Here is a 15,386-nt window from a genome sequence, read left to right as displayed (position 1 = left end):
AATATACGCATTTATTTTGTCCCTTTTCATGAAATTTAGCTCTGAACATTTTACGTTTAGTTGGAACTGCATCCTGTTGACTTTTCAAAGCCAACTCTGCATCAAATATTTTCCTAATTGGCTTTAATAGATAACTGCAATACAATTCACTTTATACTAACTTAAAGGGACAGTCAACACCAGAATTTTTGTTGTTTAAAAAGATAGATAATCCCTTTATTACCCATTCCCCAGTTTTGCAAAACCAACACTGTTACATTAATACATTTTTACTGCTGTGACTATCTTGTATCTAAGCATCTCCTGACCGCCCCTAATCACATGACTTTTAGTCATCTATTGACTTGCAGTTTAGCCAATTAGTGCAGTCTGCCACAACCCACGGGCATGATTACAATGTTATCTATATGGTTTACCTGAACTACTCTCCCCTGTTGTGAAAAGCAAATTCAAAAGCATGTGATTAGAGGCGGCCTTCAAGGGCTTAGAAATTATCATATGAGCCTTCCTAGGTTTGCTCTCAACTAGAATACCAAGAGAACAAAGCAAAATTGTTGATAAAAGTAAATTGGAAAGTTGTTTAAAATTACATGACCTATTTGAAAAATAAAATGGCAATGATTAGCCTTGTTGTCTGCTGACTCAAACTTATTTGGCTTGCAGTTTTTCTTTTGAAAACCAATTGCAGTAAACAGGATTTTATTTTGTTAAACAACTGTTTACACTTGGGGGATATGTTTTTCTGTAGGACAGTAACAGAAATGTCTTGTAATTACAAGGTGTTAACTACTGTCCCTTTAAGTTTGAACAAAACCCATTATAAATCCCGTTTCCACTGCTTTTATGTAGAGAACAGATTATTAAAATGACATGAACTGCTTTAGTCCGGTAATATCTACAGAGCTATGGCTGAGTCTCAGGATCATGTCATGTGATTACCTCTGGGGCTACCAGCCTTACTAATTAGCATACGTAAATGTGCAGTGTAGCTAAGAAACTACAGGTGCTAGGTCTGTCATTATTTAATAGTAGAGTCCCCACATTTAGAAGCCTTTATATCTGTGTCAATTTGATATTAATTATAGTTGATCTGAACCATACAAATAGGGTGTCCCGTATTTTAGCAGGCTGTCCAGTGCAATCTGTACAAAAATACTGGACACTTAAAGACCCCTGTCAGCTAAATGTAAAGGGCCTTCTAGGCCTTTATGCATTAGAAATATGATTCAAAAAAGTTACACTGTGCATTTTCTATTATATGTGTTACAGGCAACCATGGGGGTGTTCAATCATTGCTGGGTGTTTACTTCTGGCAGCCAAGGGGGTCACATCACTACTACGTACATGTGTTACTGGCAACCAAGGGGTGAAAAATATATGCGATGGCATCAAGGGTGGGACCTAAGGTTGAGCTTTAGTGGGGACATTGCGTGAACCCAGTTACATCCCGTGTCCAGGCACAGCTTGACTCTCATGAGATTTCATAGTAAACTTCCTTTAAACTTAATAGGGAAATAACATAAGAGTGCACAAGGCTCAACCCCTTAGCTGTCCCGGGACAGACATACTGATTTGCTGCTTAGAAGTCCTTTACAATGGGATGTGGCTACTGAGGAACTTTTGAGGTAAAATAGCTTTCTTTTTTACATAGAGATGTTCAGGTGATATTTTCTAGTCAGCTTTTTACAGCTATGCTGTATCACTTTCAAGTGTTTCAACATTTGGGTATTATGGTCCTTTAAGGTACCCCATATTTAAATGTGTACCTTGAATTCAATCCTCAGTGTGCAACAGTGATTGTACGAAAGGATCTCCACGCTCCATGGCTCTGCGGTCACCAGTCTTTAGTTCCGCGGTCCGCTCCATGCCGGCTTGTTCCTGGAAGATAGACTATATCGCCGCTTGGAAAAAGACTTCACCGCCGGACTTCAGGAATCGTGAGTAACTATCTGGGGTTTAGACTTAGGCTTTTTTTTTTTTTAGATTAGGGATTTAATGGGCCTTTGAAAAAAGAGCTGAATGCCCTTTTTGGGGGGTTTGGTGGGTGGGGGGTTTTACTGTTAGAGGGGGGCCTTAGTATTGTTTAAGGTAAAAGAGTTGTTTAAGTTTTAGGCCCTTTTAAAGGGCTATTGGTAGTTTAGCATTAGGTTAGTGGGTGTTTTTATTTTGGGGAGACTTATTTTCATAGGGATTAGGTTTAATTTTTTTATTTTTGATAATTTGGTTTATTATTTTATGTAATGTTAGAATTTTTTATTTTTTGTAATCTTAGATTTAATTTTATTTTTAAGTAATGTTCGATTTTTTATTTTAATTGTTTGTAAATTAGTATTTTTTTAATTTAGGTAATTGGGGTTAATTTAGGGGCTGTTAGGTTAGGGGGTTTAGTAATTTAGTTATTTTTGTTGGGGTTAGGTGGATTAGGGGTTAATAGATTTATTAGGTTTGTTGCGATGTGGGTTAATGGCGGGTTGGGAGTTAATAGGTTAAGTTTATTGCGTTGGTGGGGGTGGCAGTTTAGGGGTTAATAGATACTTTGGGGATATGGGTGAATGGCAGATTTGGGGTTAATAGTTTATCAAGGTATATTGCACTGTGGGGTTATGACGGTTTAGGGGTTAATCACTATTAGGTATATAGCGTTGGGGGGTTGGCGGATTAGGGGTTAATAGGTTAGATGTTTTGCGATGTGCGGGTTGGCAGATTAGGGGTCAATTTAGTTTATTCGTTATTGCGGTGGGGGTTGGCGGTTAACAGGTAGATAGATATTGCGTATGCATTAGGTGTTAGTTACTATTTTCAGGGGGTTATGGTGCTCACATACTCAGCGCAAGTCCTGCTGCGCCTGCCTATGTGCGGCGAGGTGAAAATGGAGTAAAATGTCTCAATTTTCGCTGCGTAAGTCCTTGTGCTGAATATGTGATACCGTTTTGCGACGCGGTTCTATGTTAGCTTATGGGAGTAAAAATTGCGGACGGCGGGTGAAATATAAGCGCCGCGCTGTATATGCGATACCAAAACCACGTAAAAAAAACGGCGTCGCCGGCTTTTGCGGGCGATGCTGCATATGCTATCTTGCCTAGAGGGAGATGCATGAAGTATTAAGTGTCATTAGAACAAGAAGATATGAAAAGCACTTTCTGTCACACTAATGATATCTATGTTTAGACCACTTTAATATGGAACACAGTTGGGATAAAGTGTTTTTTGTTCTTTTCTTAATTAGTTGTTATAAACCAAGACACAAGCCTACTTCATTCTAATGTTATAAAATTTGTGTTGAAGCATTATAGATTTGTAAGTCACACTCTAGTGGTAGATTTTGACTTCTACACAGTGATACATATCACAATGTTGTTGACTTGTAAAAACTGTTTACCTATTTACTAGCCAAATGATATACAAGTTGAAGAGAAAGAAAACACTTTTAGATTGTAGTACAATCAGTTCCATATAACAGTATATAGAGGGGGTACTTACTACATGTTCAATAATGTTTATACTTTAGCACACAGCAAGTCACAAATAGCCATTTATCTTCATTGTAGTCTGTTCAATATATAGGTTATTGCTAAATGTATTAACAGCATTTTAAAATAACAGTCACTCAAATCATTCAACCACTCTATAAATAAAAAACAATTTACAAAACAAAAGTTACATAATTACTTTACTTAATATATATTTTCAAGTCAAAATGTACAAATTTATATACAGCATTATTATTTTTTGTTGCTACACAATTGTAGAAAATGTGCATTGTTGTAACAAAGGCCAATATATTCAAAAGATGGAGAGAAAAAAGGTTTTAAAATTTTCAGTATACTATTTAGGAACGCGTCTTAATTCATTCATTAGCCATATTGCCATACTAAGGAGAGCCAGCGACCCAGACTGGTGTGTTGCTGCTAATGGAGTTGGAACATATAAGAGAAGTGTACTTATGCCCAGAGTGACCTACAAGGAAACACAAAATAAATTCAGAAAAAATAACCAACACGTATAAGTTACAAGTTTGTAATACGGAAGATTTCCTACATTTTACACTTGCGCCAAGTTTGTACTCTGAAAATGTGATCTACTGGTCCATATAGATAAAGTGATTCAATTTAAAGAGACATTAAACACTTTCAGATGGTAAAATAAAAATGATAAACTGTAAATATAAAAGTAAAACCTCTGCAATATAAATTTCATTATTTATTTTCTCCCCTTTTCCTGTAATTCCATTCTGAAATTGTGAGTTTTTTAGTCCCTGTTAGAAATGGAAGTGCAGAACACTTATATTCCATAAGCCATTGGTTGCACACTCTAGTGACCTATTTAAAACTGTCCCTAATTGGCCACAGCAGAGAAGGTAACCCAAGTTACAACATGGCAGCTCCCATTGCTTTGTAGACACTAAAACTTTACACTTATTTTGTCAATATTTAAACAACTAATAAAACTTTAAAAAATACATCTACGTGTTATTCTAAGACTAATCTTTTCTTTTACTGCATCATTCAATCTAGCATTTATTTAGTGTTTAATGTCCCTTTAATATTGCTCTTAAAAAAAAGGCATGCACCCCAAGTTTTCTCATTTATGATTTAGAATTTTAAACAACTTTTCAATTTAAAGGGAAAGGAAACCCCAAAATTTGCTTTCATGATTTGGATAGAACATACAATTTTAAACAACTTTCCAGTTTGCTTCTATTATCCATTTTGCCTCATTCTCTTGTTATACTTTGCTGAAGGAACTGCATTGCACCACTGGCAGATAGCTGAACACATCTACTTAGCCAATCAAAAGAGACAACTGTGTGCAGGCACCAATCATCAGTTAGCTCCCACTAGTGTAGGATATGTGCATATTCTTTTTCAACAAGGGATACCAAGAGAACAAAGCACATTTCAAAATAGAAGTGAATTTAAAAGGGACTTAAAATTAGATGATCCTTTTGAATCATTCATGTTTAATTTTGACTTTCCTAGCTCTTTAATTCTATTATCAATTTAGCTTTATCCTCTTGATATCCTTTATTGAATAAGCAGCAATGCACTACTGGGAGCTAGGTGAACACAATAGTAAACCAATGACTGGCATATATGTGTGCACCCACCAATCAGCATACCTGTTGGCTGTGACCTGCTGGAGTTCTAGCCGGGCAACTGAACTGCTCGGGCTATAATTTTCTTATTTACAAAAATTATATTGAAAATGAAAAAATTATGCTTTAAAAAAAAACAAAAAAAAAAAAAACATAAAACCCCCCCAAAAATTCCAATTTACTTCTATTATCAAATCTTTGTTTTCTTGCTATCCTTTGTTGAAAAGCAGGGACATGTCTGCAGCATTATATGGCAGCAGTTTTGTAACAATCTTATACAATAGCAAGAGCACTAGCAGCACTATTTCCTGTCACGTAGTGCTTCAAGCATGTGCACGCTACTTACCTAGATATCTCTTCAACAAAAAATAGCATGAGAACTAAGCAAATTTTATAATTGAAGTTAACCGTAAACTTTTTTTTAAAAATAGTTTGCTCTGTCTGAATAATGAAGGAGAACATTTGGGTTTCATGACCTATTAATTAAAATAAAAAAAAACACACTGGTGTAGCCATAAAATACCTGTAAATAAGCAACAGTAATCAGGGAAGTTAGTGCCAGCTTTGTTCTGCGAGGAAGTGGAATCCTTTGTGAAAAATAATACAGCCCAGTGATGGCGGCTACAGAGCTGATCCCCTGAAACATAAAAAAAACACACAAATTTGACAATGATCTTTTTTCTCCTTCAAAGGAACACTCAGGTCGAATTAAATTTTCATGATTCAGATACAGCATGTAATTTTAAACAACTTTACAATTTACTTCCATTAAAATAAAAATGTGCAGTCTTTTTATATTTATACTTTTTCAGTCAGCAGCTCCCACTGAGCATGTGCAAGAATTAACAGACTATACATATATGCATTTGTGATTGGCTGATTGCTATCACATGGTACATACATAACATTAAAATGTGTTAGAAAAGAATCTACTACTCATTTGAAATTCAGAGTTAATGCTATTGTATTGTCTTGTAATCTTGCATTTGTTTATTATGCAAATCTACTGTGTTTACTGGTCCTTCTTATTGCATATGTTCTATATTTATACAGTAAAGTCTAGATTAAAATTGTATTCTTTATTTTAACTAATCCATTTTATCCAGGTTCAATTAAAGAGCTGAAGTACTTTACTATGGTTTCTTTCTCTCTCTCTTATTTTTTAATTTTTTTAAGAGAAAATTGTACTGAAAATTCAAAAGGTGCTTACTAAGATCCTGTGATCAAACTGCACTGTTGTGGGATTTTCAAAAAAGTTCTGCAATGCTGGGGAAAAAGCCAGAATATCATCTGGAATCCAACGATCCCCCATTTTAGGAAAAGAGTTGTAAACAAGTCCAGCGTCTAATCCTGCAACAAAGGCACCTGTGGTGTTGGGACATATGAAAAAAATATTTCCTTAGCTAAAGCTGTTACTAATATATAAACACGATACATCGATATACACATACAATATATAAACTTACAGGTTGGTTAAAGGGACGTTATAGTACATAAGTTACATCTTCCAATTTGGTGGAGGATGTAATTAAAGGGATACTAAGCCCAAATTTTTTCTTTCACGATTCAAATAAAACAAGCAATTTTAAGCAACTTTCTAATTTACTCCTATTATCAATTTTTCTTTGTTCTCTTGCTATCTTTATTAAAAAAGCAGGAATGCAAAGTTTAGGAGCCGGACCACTTTAGGTTCAGCACCCTGGATAGCACTTGCTTGTTAGGGGCTACATTTAGAAACGAATAAGCAAGTGTAACCCAGGTTAAGAAGCAAAATTAGCCAGCTCCTAAGCTTTACATTCCTGCTTTTTTAAATAAAGATAGCAAGACCACAACAAAAAATGTATTATAGGAGTAAAATTAGAAAGTTGCTTAAAACTGCATGCTCTATCTGAATCATGAAATAAAATTTGGGTTTAGTATCCCTTTAAAGCACTATTAACCCAGATGGGTCATATGAATACCATGACTGATAGGGCCACCGGCTGTATCTACTTGGGACTAGCAGTTCTCTGAAGCTACCAAGTGGTATTTTAACTATGTGCTTAACCATTTAGCAGGGATTAAACACATAGCACTGCAAGGTTGCTAGTAATAAAATTACATGCTGTAATGATTTAGAGCACATCATTTTTTAACTATAATTTCATAATTTCTCAAAACTCCATGCAGTGTGTTGTATAATAGGCATAAATGGGATTTGATCAAATATTATTTTAAAGAAGAAACAGGCACACTAAAGTATATATAATATTCGGCACTCCTTAGGTAAAAAGTATTCAAGTTTATTCCAATGCTTAAAATTAAAAAGCAGACAAAAAATGTCAACAGCAGAGGCTCCGCTAATTGACAGATACACACAGTGAATGAGGAAGATAAGAAATAAAAATATGAGTTTTATTTGGTTCTGCATGAACTATTTTGCTTTTGTAGCAATTCTTCTGTAACTGTCCACAACAGAGAAGATAAGCAGGTGTATTTTACCTCCCCCTCATAGTGATACTGTAAAAAAACACATTTACAAACATCTAGAGAAATCATCAGCTTATTTTACCGGTGCATTATAGTGTAAAGTAAGTATAACCTCCTTACATAAAACAGATTAGTGAACTCCCTTTAATGAGATACATAGTTCCCAAAGTAAAAATTGCCTTTAAAAGAATACACGAAGGGGCTTGTAATAATGACAAGTTATCTTATAGAATCTCAACAGACCAGAGAGCTTTACAGGATAAGGGTCAACATGATACAGGGGAGTGGAATGAGGCCCTAGGAATATGTATCTACGGGTTCGGGAAATGTACGTTTGCCACTGACTGGTGATTTACACTGTGAAATCTGTAATGAGATGAATTACCAGAAAGAGCTGTAAGGAAAACAAGGCCGGTTGTCCAGTGTGTGAATCTCCTTAGCTTCAACAGTTGACTGGTTTCTGTTAACTGAACAATAACAAAGAAATGACAGATAAAATATGAAATATATGTAGGTTAGATTTTGGGCAATTCTTGATTCAAAATACACATCCCATAATAATGTATTTTATTTACCGTGTGTTTTGGAAGAAGAAGAGATAAGCCTGTCCAAAGACTTGCACAATACAGAACAAGTGCAGACCCTAAATGTGCAGCCAGACGGTATTGGCTGACACGGGGAACATCGTACGAGTCTGGTTTTTCCTCCAATCCACTTTTTACCATGTACCAACCCAAAAGACCCTACGAAAAGAAACAGTCAACACGTGTAAATAGTAGACACTTTCTAATGGACAAGGTATTTAAAAAAAAAAAAAAAATGACAACAGAAATTACCCAAATGACTCTGATCAAAAGTTTACATACCCTGGTGATTTTGGCCTGATAACATGCGCACAAGTTGACACAAAGGGGTTTGAATGGATATTAAAGGTAACCATCCTCACCTGTGATCTGTTTGCTTGTAATTAGTGTGTGTGTATAAAAGGTCAATGAGTTTCTGGACTCCTGACAGACCCTTGCATCTTTCATCCAGTGCTGCACTGAAGATTCTGAATTCTGAGTCATGGGGAAAGCAAAAGAATTGTCAAAGGATTTGCGGGAAAAGGTAGTTGAACTATAAAACAGGAAAGGGATATAAAAAGATATCCAAGGAAATAAGAATGCAAATCAGAAGTGTTCAAACTCTAATAAAGAAGTGGAAAATGAGGCCAAAATCACCAGGGTATGTAAACTTTTGATCAGGGTCATTTGGGCCTTGAAAATAAAAAAATATAACAGAGAAATGCATTTATTTTTTACCTGAAAGCAAACAAAGCCACAAAGGCCAAGAACGCGGCCTTTCATTCCTCGATTAAACCAGCCTTTCCTCCAAAAGTAGATAGCCGGAAGAATGTAAGCGAGTCCCACTGCCCGTCCCCACATGCGATGGGAATACTCCATGTACCAGATGAATTTAAACTCGTTGACAGTCATGTCATGATTCAAGCTAAAAAAGATGAAGTTTAAAAAACAAAAAAAAACACAGTTTATAAAATGCATAAACAATATCATGAATATTTATTTTCAATGTAATGCAAATTCTCAGGACAATTATATCCACGTACCAAGCCCCATTTCTTAAAGGAAGCAGTGTGTGAGATTATATATATATATATATATATATATATATATATATATATATATATATATATATATATATATATATATATATATACATATATACAGTGGATATAAAGTCTACACACCCCTGTTAAAATGTCAGGTTTCTGTGATGTAAAACAAATTAGACAAAGATAAATCATTTCAGAACTTTTTCCACCTTTAATGTGACCTATAAACTACACAACTCAATTGAAAAACAAACTGAAATCTTTAACCTTTTAACGCCGTTATGCCGTTCTATTCCGTCATATTTACACTGGGCTTTAAAGCCGTTATGACGGAATAGAACGTCATATCAAACGGCTGTCCTGAAGCCTTCTGCGCTTCAAGGACTTGATCGCGGTCTGGAGGGCGTTCCTAGGGTTGTAGGGACGCCCCCCAGATGCGATCCAATAATTGAAATCTCGCGATCGTATGCACGATCGCGTAGTTTCAATTTGTCTACATCGGAACAGGTGTTCCGATGTAGACACTTTAACCCTGTCACGAAAGGGTTAAGGTGGAGGGAAGTAAACAAAACAAAAAACTAAAATAATGTGGTTGCATAAGTGTACACACCCTCTTATAACTGGGGATGTATCTGTTCAGAATTAAGCAATCACATACAAAATCATGTTAAATAGGAGTCAGTACACACCTGCCATCATTTAAAGAGCCTCTGATTAACCCCAAATAAAGTTCAGCTGCTCTAGTTGGTCTTCACTGAAATTTTCTTAGTCGCATCCCACAGCAAAGGCCATGCTCCACAGAGAGCTTCCAAAGCATCAGAGGGATCTCACTGTTAAAAGGTATCAGTCAGGAGAAGGGTACAAAAGAATTTCCAAGGCATTAGATATACCATGGAACACAGTGAAGACAGTCATCAAGTAAAGAAAATATGGTGCAACAGTGACATTACCAAGAACTGGATGTCCCTCCAAAATTGATGTAAAGACGAGAAGAAAACTGGTCTGGGAGGCTACCAAGACGCCTACAACAACATTAAAGGAGCTGCAGGAATATCTGGCAAGTACTGGCTGTGTAATACATGTGACAACAATCTCCCGTATTCTTCATATGTTTGGGCTTTGGGGTAGACGGCAAGATGGAAGCCTTTTCTTACGAAGAAAAACATCCAAGCCCAGCTAAATTTAGCAAAAACACATCTGAAGTCTCCCAAAAGCATGTGAGAAAATGTGTTATGGTCTGATGAAACCAAGGTTGAACTTTTTGGCAATAATTCCAAAAGATATGTTTGGCGCAAAAAAACACTGCATATCACCAAAAGAACACAATACCCACAGTGAAGCATGGTGGTGGTAGCATCATGCTTTAGGTCTGTTTTTCTTCAGCTGGAACTGAGGCCTTATTCAAGGTAGAGGGAATTATGAACAGTTCCAAATACCAGTCAATATTGGCACAAAACCTCCAGGCTTCTGCTAGAAAGCTGAACATGAAGAGGAACTTCATCAACGACCCAAAGAATACATCCAAATCAACAAAGGAATGGCTTCACCAGAAGAAGATTAAAGTTTTGGAATGGCCCAGCCAGAGCCCAGACCTGAATCCAATTGAAAATCTGTGGGGTGATCTGAAGAGGGCTGTGCACAGATGTCCTCGCAATCTGACAGATTTTGAGTGTTTTTGCAAAGAAGAGTGGGCAAATCTTGCCAAGTCAAGATGTGCCATGTTGATAGACTCAAACCCAAAAAGACTGAGTGCTGTAATGAAATCAAAAGGTGGACCAACAAAGTATTAGCTTGCAGTGACTTAGTTACGTTGGCTGGGTCGCCACTACGTACACAAATGTAACTGAACAGATGATATTTGCTATGCGATTCATTGTGGGCGTTTTTATTCTCATACTGCGGCAGATCGGCATTGTGGTCGATAAAAGAAACCTATTGTGCGATAATATATTTGCACATTAGGCATGATTCTTACTCTGTTGGCCTTTTTTGATAGTATATGCCCCAAATGGATGTTCTGATGAATGGGGGCGTGGTTGCCCTACTGTGACAGCTTGTAAGTAACCTATCGAGGATCTGGGCGTCACCTGACTACCCTATCTAACGAGAGGAGAGTAGTTTGATTACATTGACGGCTGACATTAGCCTATCATGAACGTGGGCGGCGTTTGTTGTTTTTAACATATGTTTAGGAGTATGACAGCACACGGACCTTTTTTGTTATTAGCGGCGATCGGTCACTGTTGAGGGACAGTTCTTATGTTCGTTGATGTGGTGGGGCACACGTAATATGTTTTATAGTTCTACACAGTAGATATGACATTGTTGATAAGTGGATTACACATTTTCACATTTTTTGCACACGGCTATCCACAATTGGTAGCTTTGAATGGGGAGGGGTTTACAGGCCTATATATGCTTGCCTTTTTTATGTGCTGTTTGTCAGAAGAAGGGACGCTGTTGGTCCCGAAACGTCACTGTTCATTAAAAGATTTGTATATATATATACACACACACATACACACACACACACACAGAGAAATGCACTCACAGGAACGAACAACTATTTCAATAACATTTTTGCTTACATATATTAAAAAAAAAAAAAAAAAGTACAGTATGTAATTATATTGCTTTCTACATACAATCTTACATTTTAAACTCAGGATACTGCTGATATTTATGAAATTCTGCTTCCCATTCGTCTTGAGTACTGGGTGGCTTCATTTCTTTAATTAAATGCCAATCTACCATTGAAAGCCCAGATTCTGTTAACCTATAAAATATCAGAGAAAAGAAAATACACTTTATGAACATTATTTAATGAAGATCAGCAAAATCATGTTTTGAAAATGCTACCATGTTGTGATCATGTGATAACTGTACTAAAACATTAGATAAGGCAGCAAATTATATTTTCACATTACAAAAGTTCTAAGGTAAGTTGTATTTTTCAGTCATTTTAAAAAAGAAAATAATAATTGTATCAGTATCTAACTTCTTACCTGGTTACTCCACCTAAGATGACTGCACCAGCAACCATACCACTGCATACTAGAAGCCACCGCCCCATGACACGCTCTGCCATAGAATTGGGTAAAGATTTGACAGCAGCTCTGGATGGAGTAGCCATTTCTGACACTGTAGTGCTTTTCCATCTCTTCTGGATAAAATTTCTCCATTGTGGACCATTTTGCTAGAAAAATAAATAAAACTGACAATATTACATCTATATCAAACTGCACTTAATTTAAAACAATAGATTATTTTTTTATTTTTTTTTATTTTAACAAGACAAAGTGTAATAATTTAGAAAATTAATAAAGTTGTGTTAGTTTTAAATATATATTTTTTACAGTTCTCCTTGAAGGCCTGTTATGACTGTTTAACTATGTAATTGTTCAATATATGTAATTGTTCAATATATGACTTATTGCATTGTAAGCATGACTTATTGCATTGTAAGGAATGATGCCTGATATCAGAAATGATTCAAACTGGAGATCTGGAAGAATAGATAGAGGTAGGAGTAACAAGTCAGAGCCCCACTAAAAGAAAACTATTATATATACAAAGAAACTTTAAAGCAAAAGTTTACTGTATTTTAAAGGGAAAAAAAATGTAATCTGCCTTTAACAATACTAAATATGTTTTCCGATTTAATTTAGTCGAAATTAAACTGTCATGATTCAGATAGGGCATGCAATTTTAAACAACTTCTCCAATTTACTTTTATCATCAAATTTGCTTAGCTCTCTTCGTATTCTTTGTGAAAAGCTAAACCTAGGTAGGCTCATATGCTAATTTCTAAGCTGTTGAACCACCTTATCTCAGTGCATTTTTACCATTTTTGACAGACACTGCTAGTTCATGTGTGTAATATAGACAACATTGTGCTCACTCACTTGGAGTTATTTAAGAGTCAGCACTGATTGACTAAAATGCTAATCTGTCAAAATAGCTGAAATAAGGGGGCAGTCTGCAGAGGCTTAGATACAGAGGTGAAAAGTATATTAATATAACTGTGTTGGTTATGCAAAACAGGAGAATGGGTAATAAAGGGATTATCTATATTTTTAAACACTTAAAATGCTGCAGTAGATTGTCCCTTTAAGAGGGTAGCTATAGTATTATTTTGGTGTTATTTATCCCAATAATGAGAAGTTTGAAAAACAAATATAAGATGTATTGCAGAAATCTACAGATTAATAAAACGAACACAGAATAGTTATTAAAATAAATTATTATTAGTGGTATTAATATTTATCCTGAAAATAAAGTCAATGCATTAGATAACCACGCAAATCAAACTAAAGGAAGTGACAGGAAATACACTGACATTTCGGGAATACTAAAATATAAATGTATTCAGTGCTAAGGATACCAGTATGTATTACTCTACATAATGCATATACAAAAATCTAATGCAGATTACCGGGCCCGAGTGCACAAAGCGCAGTGTCTGTACTCTACTGAGTGCCAGACCGGAGCGGAGAGTTAGGAGCAGCATCCTCCAATGTAAAACCGATCTATCAAAGCTCTGTCACATCAACTAGAACCTAGGTTACATCACAAGCACCGAGGGGCGTGGAATGACTGAGTACTTCCGCTGTAAGCGAGGTCAGGGGTATACTAACTAGTTTTAACCAGAGATACAACAAGCTACAACATCATTCACAGTAACGACACTGCTATTACACGACAGCAGACGTATGCAGCCAGCCATAAAGGAAGATGCATGTAAATGATTTAGTGAAATACCGGGTAACCAAGTGTCATTCACGGGCGCAGCCATGTTTATTACGTAACGAAGGAGACGCGCAATCTAATTACGTCACGTGACGGAATAAGGCGTGGCTCTGTTGAATGGGTAAATACGTAACATGAAGTCTGGATAGCTATAGTACACATATAAACAAGATGGCTACACCTCTGTGGCTTCAAAACAAGTGTGACGCCTTTTCAGTAGGCGGCAATGTTGTTAGACAACCAATAATGTCAGCGCACAATAAAATATGGGCCAATCACAAGTAGAGCCAGAAAATACGGGACTCACATATAAGGTGTCGTAATCAATTTGCCAATAGTGAGGTGGGTCTCTGGCAGTGCGCTTATGGTGACCAATCGCAAGCGGCGCTGTCAGATACAGCAACTAATCACGGGAGCGGGCGTCCTCCCGTTGTGTACTGTAATCTCAGGGAGGGAGTGGGGGATGGTGGTGATCCAGGGAGGTAAACAGTGTATGTTGCTGGGCTAAGCTGCATGTGAACAAGCAGGCTGTGGGTGACCCCTCTACCCCCTGACAAATCACGTCACGTCTTTCCTTTTGCACATTTATATTTGTTGATATAAATGTATCCTGCCAGTTACTGTGTCACCCCCTGTGCCATGTTATCCTTATGCACCCCACAATGCCAGAAAGGCCTGTTAAACACCACAGGAAACCATTCTAAACCAATTAGCATTTGCAGTAATAACCATTTCTATGTAAAGTGCTTTAATATCCTATAGCACCCAGTAATTAGGTGCACTTACATAATACATACACTGATACAGGAGGAAAGAATCTACAGATGGAAGTCTGTGCCATGGTTCTCACTGGTAGATAAATTGCAGTCTATCATTTTAACAATTTAGAAGGGGGGGGGGGGGCTTTATACCTGCTAAATGAATCCTCAACCCTTTACCATGAGTTGCTGCTTAACAGGAAGTCACAAAAATAAATGTTATATTTTCTGTATTACTTATACATACATACAAACTTGTGCTTAAAAAGTAAAGTAAGTTTAGAATAAAATTAAGTTATGATTTAGAAGTATTGTGATATAATCTGACTCAATATAGAGTCATCAAGTTTACATTTAGTTTGTAAAACAATCCTTATACATATATTATTTATATTGTAAACTTGACTAAACATATTGTGTATAGCCAATCAGTTGACATCTGTACTCACATCCCTCAGAAGTGTTTACATAAATGAGCATTTTTTACTAAATGAGAACTGGATTAAAAAATAGACACATGACTTTCACAGTTATCTTGGCCATATGTGGATTTTTAATCAATATTTATAAACATAACTTTTTTTTATTACATAATAAAAAATATTGCACTTTGATCACACAAAACAAGTTTGGTTTTTATCTTAAATGGGTTGTACTATTCAAATTGCTTCAATAATTTATCTGTATGCCTTTAGATGAGATT

The 15,386-nt window shown here is 36.2% G+C and overlaps 2 protein-coding genes across 6 annotated transcripts in view; one reads left to right on the top strand and one right to left on the bottom strand.

Moving 5' to 3' along the window:
• Positions 1-3,653: 3,653 nt before the first annotated feature.
• Positions 3,654-13,983, bottom strand: LOC128640168 (cytochrome c oxidase assembly protein COX15 homolog). The gene is made up of 9 exons (XM_053692538.1): positions 13,612-13,983; positions 12,182-12,372; positions 11,830-11,952; positions 8,866-9,052; positions 8,140-8,307; positions 7,950-8,031; positions 6,306-6,460; positions 5,619-5,732; positions 3,654-3,957 (listed from the first exon to the last, which is right to left on the bottom strand). The coding sequence occupies exons 1-9, from the start codon at positions 13,684-13,686 to the stop codon at positions 3,826-3,828; spliced, it is 1,227 nt and encodes a 408-aa protein (XP_053548513.1). The 5' UTR covers positions 13,687-13,983; the 3' UTR covers positions 3,654-3,825.
• A 321-nt stretch (positions 13,984-14,304) lies between these two features.
• The window catches only part of CUTC (cutC copper transporter), a 58,029-nt gene continuing 56,947 nt past the window's right edge, over positions 14,305-15,386 (top strand). The window contains exon 1 of one of the 5 annotated variants that reach the window (XM_053692533.1): positions 14,305-14,407. The gene's annotated coding sequence lies outside the window, so the exon portion shown is untranslated. Of the gene's footprint in view, positions 14,417-14,437; positions 14,456-15,386 lie in introns of those variants that run through there. The other 4 variants (XM_053692534.1, XM_053692536.1, XM_053692535.1 and 1 more) reach the window with 4 other exon arrangements.

Source organism: Bombina bombina, chromosome 9 (assembly GCF_027579735.1).
Source record: "Bombina bombina isolate aBomBom1 chromosome 9, aBomBom1.pri, whole genome shotgun sequence".
NCBI classification, from domain to species: Eukaryota; Metazoa; Chordata; class Amphibia; order Anura; family Bombinatoridae; genus Bombina; species Bombina bombina.
Note: the sequence above shows the minus strand (reverse complement) of the source record. Positions and strands in the feature narration are given on the sequence as shown.

Coding starts and splice junctions, on each gene's coding strand:
- LOC128640168 (XM_053692538.1), bottom strand. CDS start 13,686: ATGCTGCTCCTAACTCTCCGCTCCGGTCTGGCACTCAGTAGAGTACAG. Junction 6,461..7,949: donor TTTCCTTACAGCTCTTTCTG/GTAATTCATCTC, acceptor CCAACACCACAG/GTGCCTTTGTTGCAGGATTA. Junction 3,958..5,618: donor TTACTGTTGCTTATTTACAG/GTATTTTATGGC, acceptor GTTTCCTTGTAG/GTCACTCTGGGCATAAGTAC.